Consider the following 14472-nt stretch of genomic DNA (forward strand, 5'->3'; position numbering starts at 1 on the left):
CCTTTTAATTTTCAACAGTTCTAAACATATTCCCGACGCTAGAATGCGAGAGTGTAGTGGGAAAATGTTATTTAAAGTGATAGAAACTGATTTCTGCCTTCTAAATTAAAATGGCTTATTAAAAGATGCATTTTAAAAATAATAATAATTGAAGTCACATTCTAAATAAACTGTAAGTAATAAAGACACTATTGGGAGTAGATGTAAATGTGGATAAATGGAAATAAAGTTAAGATTGGTGAGCTTTAAATAAACAAATATAAAGTATAAAGTTTTTTTTTTTTTTTTTTTGTACAATGCATCAAACTGTCATAACAAAGATTGGTAATGACTTCAGGAAGTCTTGCCTCCTTGAAGCCGCCCACCCAACACAAAACATTGGCACCATAATCTCATTCGTTAGTGTTAGTTTTGTGCTGCAAAAATATTTGTTTGTGCTGTTTTGTTTTTTTTAGATATTAAAATTATTTGTAGGTCATTCAGCTCCCCCACGTTTCAAATTCACCCCAATTGTTCTTTTGTGCTTTGTATTGTGCTGTTTGTGTTGGTGAAAGATCTTTTTGTGCTGTTTCTGTTATTAAAATACTAAACATTGAAATGACACCATCAACCCAATCACATGCTCCAAATGTATCCAAAATAACATTGTTTGTTTGTGCTTCATTTGTGTTGGTTTGTCCTGGTAAATGTTCTATTGGTGCAGTTCTGTTATTAAAATATTACATATGAAATGTTACCCATGGGCAGTGTTACCAAAGGGTAAGTTACTTTTAAACCGTAATAGATTACAAATTAATGATTACTACTGGAAAATTGTAATCTCATTAAATTACTAATTACTTAATGTTAAAAGTAATCAAATTACTAATTACTTCAAAGTTACTTTTAAAACAAATAAAATATACCTATAAAAATACAAAATAAACTGCATCTCTTTCAGTAATTTAATATTTACTGAAAAACATGACACTTGGTTGATCACATCAGCTTGACGTATTCAAAAGACTTAAAGAGTCTCTCATTCTCAAAACACTCTCAAAATTCTCTCATCATTCACTTGTTCCAAACCCGTTTTGTCTTTTTATTTATTTATATATATATATATATATATATATATATATATTTTTTTTTTTTTTTTTCTTCAAAAGAAGCCATGAAGAAAACTGGATACCTGTAACCACTAACATCCATAGTATTGACAAGCACTGCTGTGTTTGGGTGTTCTGTGTTTGTCAAAGGTAATTAGTCTACCAAAATGTGTATACTCCTTACAAAGTATATAGCTGATCGGACAGTTTTTGTCCACGTGATACTTGGTTTAAACTGGTGTGCCTAAGAAATGCGAGTGTGCAAAAGATGGGATGTGTGAACTGCCCCAATCAAGCATAAAAATCTAATTTTGGGCCGCCGTGTTTTTGTTCTCCTTGGTTACGAGTTTTGTCATAGCATGCTTTCTGTTCAAGTGCTTGAACAAGTTGCTGCTTAAGTTAAAAACAGTTGAAAGTTCTTAAGAGACTGGACATAGACTGCATTTCACAGCAATATTTTAGTTTTTACGCTCAATGAAATCAAAGTAATTATTAACTGACATTGCAACGGAAAACGTGATTTAAAAGAAGTATTTTTTATTCTAATAACTATATTTATAATGTAAGTAACACAATTACATTGACTTTAGTGACTGTAATCAAATTACACAAATTCAAGTGCAGTTTAACTAATTTCGAGAGGATCACGTGCTTATGATCAACATGGCTGGCACCACATTAGATCCGTAATCTGCCCAATCAGATAATTACGGACGCATTATAAATAACCAGAGCTTTTCACTCAAGTTATCTTCATTTTGAAGTTTCCCCCCTTCCACCCCTACTTTCCCCCTTTTTTTCCAATAGAGCAGGACTGCGGCCCAGTGGCTAGCACTGTCTCCACACAGCAAGAACGTAGCTGGTCCAGCCTCTTTCTGGGCTGGTCGCCATTTCTGTGCGGAGTTTGCATGTTCTCCCCATGTTCGCTAATCGACTAATTCAAATTAACATTTAAGATAAACCTGAGTATACACTTCCCACACACTGACAAGCAGGGGAGTTCTCGAGACCTACCTGAGCTCGAACACCCCTCTTGCCCTTCTAATGAGAGGGAACCCCGGGCTCGAGGATATTACGAGCTCAGGGCTCTCTCCTGGGACAGCATGACAATTACGCTTATTGATCATCAGCTAAGTGTGAACTCTTGAAAATGTAATTTGTTACATTACTGCATTCCTCAAAATGTAATCAGAATACAGAAGCTTGTTACTTTGTAACACGTTACACCCAACTTTGTCCATAGGCCACCTGACACGATCCTAATTTCAAATTCACCCTTACTAGCTAATAAGGTGAAGGAAATAGATTTTAAATTATTACACAACATTGGGGCTACGTGACCTACAAATATTATTTTATTATCTCAAAAACCAAAATGGTACAGACGAATATTTTTGTAGCACAAACTAAATTTATTACAGAATTCTAAAAAAATGCATCACAAATTTAAGGAGTTTAACTGTTTTCATCTGTTTTTAAGGAGCTTAACTGTTTTCAGCCCTGACAGTAAGAAAAATTTATTTTGCACCTAATAAACGTATTACAAGGGTTTTTTGAAGGCACACTGCAGACTGGAGTATTGAAGCTGAAAATGTAGCTTTGTCATCAAAAGAATAAATCATATTTTAAAATGTACAAAATCACACGTTTTAGTGTATTTATTTATTTAAATAAATCCAGCTTTTGTGAGAAAAATAAACTTTTAAACACATATTCAAAAAAAAAAAAACAAGCCCAAACTTTTAAACTTTTCTTATCGCAACTCTTCTGTATCTAAACTGTTGCCAATTATTATTTGCCCGGAGAGACTTTTGTCCTGCTTTGACAAATGCATACAAGTGACTACAACCCAGACAAGCCTTGTTCTATAAACCCACTGTAACCTACTTCCATTCCTCTCGGCCCGCATGTGTTCGCATAACTAGGCTTTCAACATACTGTTCTACTAGGCTTACAATGGGGTAGAGTAGTTTCTCAGACTTTTATGTGGATACAAGACAAGCTGTATTATTCATTGCTTGGTGAAGCATTTAATCTGATTGCTTTGTACTGACTCCTGTCTGTCCCAAAGAGGCTCTGAGGGATAAGAGTTCAAGATGCGGCTGCAAATTAAAGTTTGATTATAGCTGATCACCATGGAAACCGTGCAGCAGCGATAACCTGCTAATTAAGAGTTGCCTTTGTTGGCCATGATGAAGCACTTGGATAAAACCAATAGGATTAAAGGGATTAGCTAGTGAATCCAGAAGAGTTGAGGAGACACCATGTTTAGGTTTAGCTGGCCTTACCTTATTAGAACCGCAAACATCTGCTAGTATGGATTATGAATGCTTTTAGAGCTGATGGGTCATAGAAAGCGGCTCATTTCTGTGACCATAAGCATGCCATGTATACTGTATTTTTATCTTGTTAATTATGAGTGTCATACAGGGTATCCGCGGGATCTTAAAGTGTCTTAATGTCATAAATCTCAAAAACTAAATTTTAGGCCTTAAAAAGTCTTTAATTTACTGAAATATTGGGTTGTAGGTCTTAACTTTTGTAAACAGGTCTTAATTTTCCTTTGTTCATGTATAGCTACCATCTATCCAATCACCAACAATGTATCTCAATAAAAAAAAATATTTAAAAATGTAATTTTTAACTCTATTTATCATAATGGTTTAACTATTTTCCCTTAAAATAATAACAATAAAATTGGAAAACTGGACTGACAATGTTTTAGTTTACTATAATTTTCTATGTGAAGCTGCTTTGACACAATCTACATTGTAAAATCGCTATAGAAATAAAGATTAGTTGAATTGAATTTAAAAAAACAAAAACATTTGTTTAAAAGTTCTCCATGTATTTACTACTGAGGACGCTGACCTGGTCAGACTGTTGTACATGCATTTAGTTTATTATAGTTCTTAAAACCTTTAAAACCTTTTTCATTTTTTTTATTTTTAAGAAAGGGTATGCTTTAAAAAAAAAAAAGTATGTATTCTAGGGTTAGGCGATGTAGACCAATTTATCATTGTACGATGTCTAATGTGAAATATTGTGATGGACAATGGCCTCAGTCACAGGTGGCGGTGGTTGTTTTACCCATAACCAAATCATAAATAAATAAAGTTACCCACAATTTACCACGTGTCCATCACCTTTTCCACAGGACTCTGGCATGAATAGGCAGAGTGATCTCTGTCGTTATAATGGCATTGACAAACTTGGTTGGTAAAAAAGGTGCACAACCAATAAGAACCAACCAACAGTATCTACAGTATCTTTCATTACTACAAGCGTGAAAGCAAAAGATTGAAGCAGTGTACTGACACTGTGACACGTTACCTGATAGATTAAACAGTCGTTGGATAGTGACAAGATAAATGGTTCATGGTTAACAACTAAAGTGAGATGTGATACAGTGGTACATCCTTGATGAACTGTCCGATGTGCACTGCTCTCTGGGGTTTTGTCCTCAAAGCACCCGCTGACTGCCTGGAGCTCAGATGTGCGTGTATTCAGCAGTGCATGCCTGTGTGCGGAGGATCAATATTTTTCTTCTAGAAAAAGTCTTATTTGTTTTATTTTAGCTAGAATGAAAGCAGATTTACTTTTTTCAATACCAGTTCAAGGTCAATATTATTAGCCCCCTTAAACTATTTTTTTTTTCGATTGTCTACAGTACAAACCATCATTATACAATAATTTGCGTAATTACCCTAAATTGCCTAATTAATCTAGTTAAACCTTTAAATTGCCCTTTAATAGGAATACTAGTATCTTGATAAATATCTAGAAAAACATTATGTACTGACATTATTGCAAAGATAAAAGATATGTTAAAAAATCTGTTGAAAAAAAATATTTTCGTTCAGCAGAAATTGGGGGAACAAATATACAGGGGGGCTAATAATTCAAGAGGGCCAATTATTCTGACTTTAACTGTAATTATGATTTAAATCAAAGAAATATATAAATTCTGACAAAAAACTAGCCTTTGACAAATGTAATGAGAGAAAGAACTACAGTCCTGTGAAGCTGTTTGGTTAAAGTTGGAATACTCATATCGTAATTTCATTAAATTAGGTTTTATATTTCTGAGTAAAGAACATCAGAAGTAAATTTGATTCTAGTTTCATGATGTTCCCTGGCATGTTTTTCTTAGTTATCACCCAAAAGTCACATGAAATTAATCATTTAATTACAAATTATTTAAATGTAATCTATAGTCAAATTTAAAAAATTTAAGTCTATTGTTTAGTATTGCTATGTATTTAAGTCTTTATATCTTTTATCATTTATCATTTTGAGTTTTTATTAAATCTCAAGATAATCCATAGCTAGTGTATATGAGCTTATAGGTTTGTTTCTGTTTTATTGGCCAGATCTCCCCAAGGCTGCAATAAGAATCCTCAGCAACATGACCTTCCTGTTCGTGAGTCTGTCCTACACTGCCGAGAGCGCCATTGTCACTGCCTTCATCACCTTCATCCCCAAATTCATCGAGTCGCAGTTTGGAATCCCTGCCTCCAATGCCAGCATATACACAGGTACTTGATTATCACATTTCATAATAGAAATAATTAAACATCTTGTTCTATATTCCATTTTTATCACCTTAACACTTCTATATATGTGAATTTCCCATCTTGTGTTATCACACATGGTACATGATTCACACTGTGTTCGTCACGTTATACAACATGTTATAAATGACTTGTGAAAGTATGTGTGATATGCCTTTTCACAGCTGTGCCTGCTTATTTTGTTAAGGCATGTTTGATTTGCTTCTATATAAAGATGTCTAACCAAATAGTGTGTTATTGGATCTCTAGAAGCCGTAAGATCAATATCTGATGCATTTATGTTAAATAAACCCTCAATAACATCTTGTCCTCCATCTTAAACTCTGGATAATTATTGAGCTTCACATATGTCTGAATATCTCAGCGCAGATGCTCTCTCATAAGGTAACGGGAAACTGGCCAGGATCCTTAATCACAGCCCACCAGGACTGAGATGAGAGCTTGATTCAGCACGGGGTCATTGCACTTTGATCCAGTTTATTTACTGTATTCTTATAGTATTATTTACTAAAGTATTAAAATAAAAAAACTAAACTAAATTGAAATTCCAACCAACTCTGTGCCAAAGCTTATTGAGAAATATGATAAACTGTAAAATAAAAAAGTACATAATTTTTCTTATTATACTGTTTTTGTTATTCATTTGGCTCATGTCCAATTGGTGTAGATGGAGGGGACAGGGTTAATCACCAGTATTGCAGCCAGTCACTAGGGGCCAATCAAATTGTTGTGCCTTTGCTTTTTAGTGTGTGTTGTTTGACACAAAAAAACAGACCATTATTACAATTTATTTAGATATTTAGCTAAAATCATAAATTATAATTGCAGACAGATTATCAAATAATAAAGACCCATTTCCAGATAGTTCTTTGCACAATTCCTTTCACATTGAAACACTTCAACTGTAGCACATGGTAGATATTTTAGGATTTCCTCCTTATATTTATTTACATATGAATGGCTTTTCTTGTGTTGCAAACATGCTCAGTAGCTCACCTGGTACTTCATTGTTTTTCTCAATTTCACAATCGCTGAATCAAATGCAAAATCAACAAAAAGTAGAACATTTTTGCGATCCTGCATAATTCTCAATTAAACACAAAATAATCGCAAAAAAATTTAAGTAACTTCATGAAACATCCCATTTCAAACCATATAATCAAATTACATTATTTCAGTTTGCAATTTGTTTTACATGACGTGATGTATTTGAGTCTCTTTCGTAAAATGACGTCTCAAGCCTGGTTTATACTTCTGCGTCAAGTGACCGGCGTGACCCACGGCGCATGCAACGAGCGTAGCTGTGCATTTATACTTCTGCGCGCTGTCTCTGTCGGTCTGCATTAACACTTCCAAAACGCTATTGGGCAGTGAGGTGTAAAGGCTGATTTATACTTCTGCGTCAAACACCGGCGTAGGCTACGGCGCTGACGCATAGCCCTTCGCCGTGGCCATCGCCGTCACTGACGTGCACCTCTCAAAAATTGTAACTACACGTCGCAACAACGCGTAGCGCAAGCTCTGTGATTGGTCGGCTTGCTAGCGCCGACGAGTCTGGGCGGGACCGAAAGCCTGCGCGAATGGCGCGAGCGATTGTTTACAAGTGTGGAGTCCCGTGAAGCTCCGGATGGAAAGTTTTGTTCTTTGTTTACCTCATGGTTAAAGTTGTTGCACGTCTGCCGGTTCCTGCCTCAAAATGAGCGAGTTTGAGTCACTTGTACATCCAGGAAGTGTTTAGAATAGCAAAAAGAAGCGAAGAAACTCGACACAGAGGAACATTTACACCTCACTGCCCACTAGCGTTTCGGAAGTGTTAATGCAGACCAACGGAGACAGCGCGCAGAAGTATAAATGCACAGCTGCGCGCGATGTCTGCGCCGTGAGTTGCGCCGGTCACTTGACGCAGAAGTATAAACCAGGCTTAAATGTTCCTCTGTGTCGAGTTTCTTCTCTGCTGTTTTGCCTTTCCTGAACACTTCCTGGATGTACAAGTGTCTCAAACTCGCTCAGTTTGAGGCAGGAACCAGCGGACGTGCAACAACTTTAACTATGAGGTAAACACAAAACAAAACTTTTCATCAGGAGCTCCTTCACGGGACTTCACACTTGTAAACAATCGCTCCATTGAGCTCGCGTCCAGCTCGCGCCATTCGCACGGCTCTCTGTCCCGCCCAGACTAGTCAGCGCTACCAAGCCGACCAATCACAGAGTTTGCGCTACACGTCGTTGCGACGTGTAGTTACAATTTTTGAGAGGGGCACGTCAGCGACGGCCACGGCGAAGGGCTATGCGTCAGCGCCGTAGCATACGCCGGCGTTTGACGCAGAAGTATAAATCAGCCTTCACCTGCGCCTCACAATCATTACATTACACAGAAGGGGGGCTGAATTGTTTTGCAGCCTGTGCAGTAAGCAGATGTGGATGAAGTGCTGGTGATTTAAACGTGAACTCAATGCAAAGATGGCATCCTGTGGTGCAAATCGGGTATTTTGTGCGTTTGACGCGCTTCAGATTGCAAAAGAAAAAGTGAGAAACATCTAAATGGAGCAACGGGACAGACAGAACAGCAAGCAGGTTACAATGATGGGAATTAGTTCAAGGATGATAGCCACTGGACGTGATCAACAGGACGTGATCAACAGGACATTATTTGTGCTATACATGTATGACTGGTATTATGGTGTGCGTAAAATTGATTAATGTTTTCGTTTAACTCTTTCGTGCAGTTAATGAGAGAAAACGCTTCCCTGCCACTGACAAGTTCTAAGTTTTAGGTGTATTACTTTAGGGGAAGCCCTAACACATGTGCTGAATGAGGTATATGTCAGATACTCTGGGGAGTGAAATCTAAGAGAAACTAAGATTGTGGATAAAAATAAGGAGTTATACAACCTTCCTTTGGCTTAATTCTACTGTTTTAAATCTGTTTTAGATCTTGTCTTGACAAGAAACCAAAATAAAGAAGCTTTGTTTTTATGATTTTTGTCATTGTCACTAACTATGTTTTCATCCAAAAATACGAATAAACTTGGTTATCGCTGAAAAAAAAAAGGATTATTGCATAAAAATTGTGCGAATAAAGCAGCGCTTCCATTCTAAGAGTCAAAGCAAAAAAATAGTCACTTCCTGATTAACTGGTGCCAAATATCAACAGTAAAAGTTGAATTTGCTGCAGTAGGAGAAGCTGTGTCAATCTTTTTTTTCATTAAAAAAATGACTTGCACCTCAGAAGGCAGTCCTGACACGCAGTGAATGCACTGTGGCATTTCAAATTGTTATACACGGAGCACAGGCGCTCTTGATTCTGGAGGTCATTAATAATATAATAAAACTACTATTTAAATGGTAAGGCATTTTAAAATGACCGAAACATTTCAGATGTTTTACAGTGTGCTCAACCTGCTGGTTTGTCCATTTACACATATTTTTATCATCATATGATCAATTAATAACAAAATCATTTTTTTTATGTGCATACTTGAATTTGTTTTGTAAAAGTGTTTCCCTCGCAGTTTATGCACATCTTTTCTCATGAAATAAAAAGTTTATACTACTCACTTATGCGCATTTTCAAAATGTATGCACATCATGGCGTTTCCATCAACTGTTTTTTTACACGCATATCCAAAATGCATATAAAAAAAGGTGGATGAAAACGTAGCTACTGTGTCACGTTGGTTTGCACACCTAACATAGTAGGTTAACTAATAAAGTACATGACGGTAATAGTGTATGTATGCGTGTATATATATATATGTATATATATATATATATATATATATATATATATATATATATATATATATATATATATATATATATATATAATCATATATATTAGTGGTGGGCCGTTATTGCCGTTAACGTGCTGCGTTAACACGAGACTTTTATTCTGCGATTAATAAAAAAAATATTGGCATTAATCTATTCTCAAAATCGGGCTGGGAGATGGATCTTTTCTATGCAACCTATGATGACTTTCACCTTGATTTTTTTAGCTCGACTGTAAACTTGACCGGTGAGCCGTCTGACAAAAGACTGACTTTAACTGCAGTTCCCCTTCGGGGGGAACTCCAGCACTATAAGTGGATTTGATTGTAAAATCCACGCATTGGGAGGTTCGGTTCAGAAGCTACTCGTCTGAAAGAGTATTGAACGGGCCAATTAAGAATGAATTGGCAGCGCAAGCCTGCGCAGGTGAGCGGCATAAGCAATCAACTGAGTATATAAGCTCACCTGGCGCCAGCAGACGCTATCCTTTTCGCTTCAGAGACTTTCTGATCGAGTCGATGAGGGTTCCTCCTGCTGTGACCAGCGATTCTGAGCGAACGAGAGCATTCTCCCGGTCCAGAGTGTGTACACGCAGCGGCAGACGGTCGAGCTGGGTTTCTCCCTTGCCTGGCGTTCTTTGGGTCCGGTCCTCCAGAGCGGTGCGTATAAAGTTGCAAACTTCACAGAGAGAGCAACACAGTCGTGCAGCACGTCCTTTTCAGGACGGCGCTCCGACTGTGCGTTTCTGGATGCGGTGGTTTCCTGTCCTCGGATGATGGGCACGAGCACTGCGTTGCATGTCTGGGGGGTCCAGCATGTTAATGCGCTGCTCGCGGACAGTTCATGTCGTCATTGCGATGCCATGACTGTTGCGCAGTAAAGATCGCGGCTAGCCTTTGCAAAAGGGCGAACCACCCCAGTTGTCCCCTGCTCTGCAGCGGGCACTCGGGCAGATCTGAGGGTCTCAGCGAGAGATAATCCGTCGCCCATGGGCCCGCGGACCTCCCGCTCCTCTAAGCGCTCCATCCAAGCTTCGGGCGGGGGAAGCGATCCGTCTAACAGATGGTAGCCCTTACGCCCGATGACACCGGAGACCAGACGTCCACCGCGGCGTCGGAGGGTGGGCTTTCATTGTCCGATGATATCTAGACCCGCTCGCCCCCTTCGGGCTGGTGAGCGCTGTCACTACGGATCCTGAAACGGACATGTTAGCCGTGCTTTCCCGGGCTGCTTCGGCCGTGGGTTGGAGATGGTTTATCCCCCAGCTCCGCGGCCGGACCGACTAGAGGGGCGTTCCCTTCTTCCCGGAGGTGCACAGTAGGCTCACGCGGTCTTGTAAAGCACTTTTTTCTGCTCGTGCTGCGTGTCCCTCCACCCTAACCACTCTTGACGGTGGAACAGCCAGGGGGTATGTGGCGATTCCTCAGGTTGAGTGCGCGATGGCGGTAAATCCGCGCGGCGCCTCTTCTTGGCGGGGTCCGCCTCGTCTCCCATCCAAAGCCTGTAAGTTATCTACCTCCCTCGGAGCTAGAGCTTACATAGCTGCGGGCCAGGCTGCTTCCGCCTTGCATGCGATAGCCACCTACCAGCGCTACCTAGCGCAGGCGCTGGCCGAGCTGCACGAGGGTGGGTCCAACCCAGGCTTACGAGCTTCGCACCGCCGCCGACTTAGCTCTTCGGACTACTGAGTCCGCTGCGTGTGCGTTGGGGAGGACGATGTCCACATTAGTGATCCAGGAGCGCCACCCCTGGCTGATATGCGCGAAGTCGACAAAGTCCGCTTTCTTGACTTTCCCATATCCCAAGCCATGTTCGGCGACACCGTCTGTGAATTCACCCAGGAATTCAAGGCGGTGAGAGAGCAGTTGGTGGGTGATGTCTTATCGGCAGGCCGTAGCCCGCTCCGCCCGCCGTGCCATTCATACCTGCTCCTCGCCGAAGGCGCCCGCCTACGAGAGCTGCTCCGCCCCCGCACACGCCTCTGGCGAAGCGAGCGCGTCGGGCACCTCGGAAGCAGGCAGCCCCCCTGCCCAGAACGCCGCAAAGTCTGGCAACGGACCGCGAAGCGTCCCTGGGACAGGCCATCTGGAGAAGAGGGAACTTGCTCTTTCCCCGCTGGAGGGCGGGGCCCCATTTCCAACGGCACTTTTTACTGCCATGAAAACATTATGAAAGGGCACTTTTCACTTCCCCAGATGTGACAGCCCGAAATCTGCCAGTCTGGGACGCTATGCTTTCTAGCTTGCAGATTCGGTGCGTTTCGCCAGTGGCTCACGAGCGCTGGGAGGACGGTCTCCTTTCTCCCACCCCTCGAGCCTCCCCTCCGGAGCTCGGGTTCGGAGTGAGAGCAAATATCTCACCTCCAGCTTTTCCATGGGACCCGCAAGCTTCCCGGATCAGCACACCCACTCCGCGCTGCCCCACTGCTGGTACGTCAGCGATTGTAGCGATGAGTCCATTAGCGGGAGCTCTGCCTGCCTGGTTAGCGCGGGCCAGCTCTTCGCGGTGGCTCATACGCACAATCAGACTCGGCTATGCGATTCAGTTCGCGAAACGGCCCCCCAAGTCGCGGGTGTGTATTCACCAGGGTCAGCCCCCTGTCCGCCCCTGTCTTGCGAGAGGAGATTGCTGTCCTCCTGGCGAAGGATGCAATCGAGCCGCTCCCTCCAGCCGAGATGGAGAGCGGGTTTTACAGCCCACACTTCATCGTGCCCAAAAAGAGCGGTGGGTCACGGCCAATCCTAGATCTGCGCGTTTTGAACCGCTGCCTGCACAAGCTGCCGTTCAGAATGCTCACGCAGAAGCGCATCCTCCGGTGCGTTCGTCCTCTGGGTTGGTCTGCAGCATTAGACCTGATAGACGCGTATTTCCATGTCTCCACTCTTCCTCGCCACCGACAGTTTCTGCGGTTTGCGTTTGAAGGTCGAGCTTGGCAATACAAAGCCCTCCCCTTCGAGCTCTCTCTGTCTCCGCGGGTCCTCACCAAGCCCGCGGAGGGTGCCTCAGCGCCCCTTCGGCTCGCGGGCATCTGCATACTCGATTTCTTTACGACTGGCTGATTTTTGCCCTCTCTCGGAGCAATTGATTATGCACAGAGACAAAGTGCTCTGGCACTTCCACCTGTGGGGGTTTCAGGTCAACCGAGAAAAGAGCAAACTCGCCCTCGTGCAGAGGATCTCTTCTCTCGGGCTGGAGTTGGACTCGGTCACCATGGCAGCGCGCCTCTCCGGAGAGCGCGCTCAGCTGATGCTGTACTGTCTGAGAGAGCTCGACAGTAAAATAGTGGTCCCACTGAAACTATTTCAGAGGCTCCTGGGGCATATGGCATCCGCAGCCGCTTCATGCCGCTCAGATTATTCTATATGAGACCACTTCAGCACTGGCTGATCACGATCGAGTCCCCAGACGCGCATGGCACGCGCGCGCACACCGAGTCTCTGTTACTGCGCTGTGTCGCCGCGCCCTCAGCCCTTGGAGCGACCCCTCGTTCCTACAGGCCTGGGTGTCTCTAGAACAGGCGTCCAGTCTTGTTGTCGTTTCAGCAGACGCTTCCAACACGGGCTGGGGGGCTGTGCGTTGCGGGCATGCGGCTGCGGACCTGTGGAAAGGTACCCAGTTGCATTGGCATATCGCCTGGAGCTGTTGGCAGTGTTCCTCGCTCTCCACCGTTTTTTTCCGGTGCTGGAGCGGCAACACGTGCTGGTCAGGACGGACAGTACGGCGGCGGTGGCGTATATCAGCCGTATAGGGGGTATGCGCTCTCGCCGCATGTCTCAGCTCGCCCGCCGTCTGCTCCTCTGGAGTCATCTGCGGCTGAAATCGCTGCACGCCATTCATATTCAGGCAAGCTCAACCGTGCAGCCGATGCGCTCTCACGGCAGCCTTGCGTCCTGGAGAATGGAGACTCCACCCCGAGTCTGTTCAGCTGATATGGGCGCGATACGGGGAAGCCCAGATCGATCTGTTGCTTCCCCCGAGATCGCTCATTGCCAGTTGTTCTTTCCCTGACCGAGTGCTCTCGGCACGGATGCACTGGCTTACAGCTGGCCTCGGGGCACGCGCAAATACGCGTTTCCCCCAGTGAGCCTGCTCGCGCAGTTAATGTGCAAGGTCAGGGAGGACGAGGAACAGGTTGCTGGTTGCGCCCCTCTGGCTCAACCGGACCTGGATGTCAGAGCTCTCCCTCGCAATAGCCCTCCCCTGGCAGTCCCTTCGAGAGAGCACCTACTCTCTCAGGGACAGGGCACCACCTGGCACCCTCGCCGATCTTTGGAGATTTTTAGACGCGAGGAAGACTTAGGTAAACTCCAATTGCGGTGGCTAATACCGTCACTCGGGCTAGAGCCCCCTCCCTGAGCGCGCCTATGCCCTGAAGTGGAGTCTATTCACTGAATGGTGTGTCTCTCGCTGAGAAGACCCCCGTAATTTGCCAGATCAGCGTTGTGCTTTCTTTACGCCGAGAGAGGTTGGAGAGCAGGCTGTCGCCCTCCACACTCAAGGTTACGTGGCTGCCATCTCCGCTCTCATAACGCGGTGGCTGGCAGCACCGTGGGAACGCATAACCTCATCATCCGGTTCCTCAGGGGCGTTAAGCGAATTAATCCACCCCGCCCCCTCTCATGCCCTCTTAGGATCTCGCCCTCGCTACACAAGCCGCGTTAGATCCCTTCGATCCTCGACTCAGTATCTTTCTGTCCCTGAAGACAGCTCTGCTGTCGCGTTGATATCGATTAGAGGCATTTTTCGGTCAGTGACTCGTGCCTGTAATTGGGCTGGCTTCTCTCACGTCCTGAGACCCCGCCCGCGATATGTGCCCAAGGTTCCTACCACTCCGTTTTAATACGAGGTAGTGAGCCTGCAAGCGCTGCCCTCGGAGGAGGCAGACCCAGCCCTTCTTTATTGTCCAGTTCGCGTTTTGCGTATTATCCGGACCGCACTCAGAGTTTAGATCATCTGAGCAGCTCTTCGTCTGTTATAGCGGTCGGCAGCAGGGAAGTGCCGTACCGAAATAAGTTCCCACTAGATTGTGGATGCCTTTC

General features: G+C 43.5%; 1 protein-coding gene across 1 annotated transcript in view; it reads left to right on the forward strand.

Annotated features, from left to right (window-relative positions):
• LOC556735 (solute carrier organic anion transporter family member 5A1) overlaps window positions 1-14472 on the forward strand; it is a 107381-nt gene that overhangs the window by 70614 nt on the left and 22295 nt on the right. The window contains exon 5 of the mRNA XM_679609.9: window positions 5462-5626. Within this exon, the coding sequence (XP_684701.3) occupies window positions 5462-5626 (165 nt within the window). The remainder of the gene's footprint in view (window positions 1-5461; window positions 5627-14472) is intronic.

Source organism: Danio rerio, chromosome 24 (assembly GCF_049306965.1).
Source record: "Danio rerio strain Tuebingen ecotype United States chromosome 24, GRCz12tu, whole genome shotgun sequence".
Taxonomy (NCBI): Eukaryota; Metazoa; Chordata; class Actinopteri; order Cypriniformes; family Danionidae; genus Danio; species Danio rerio.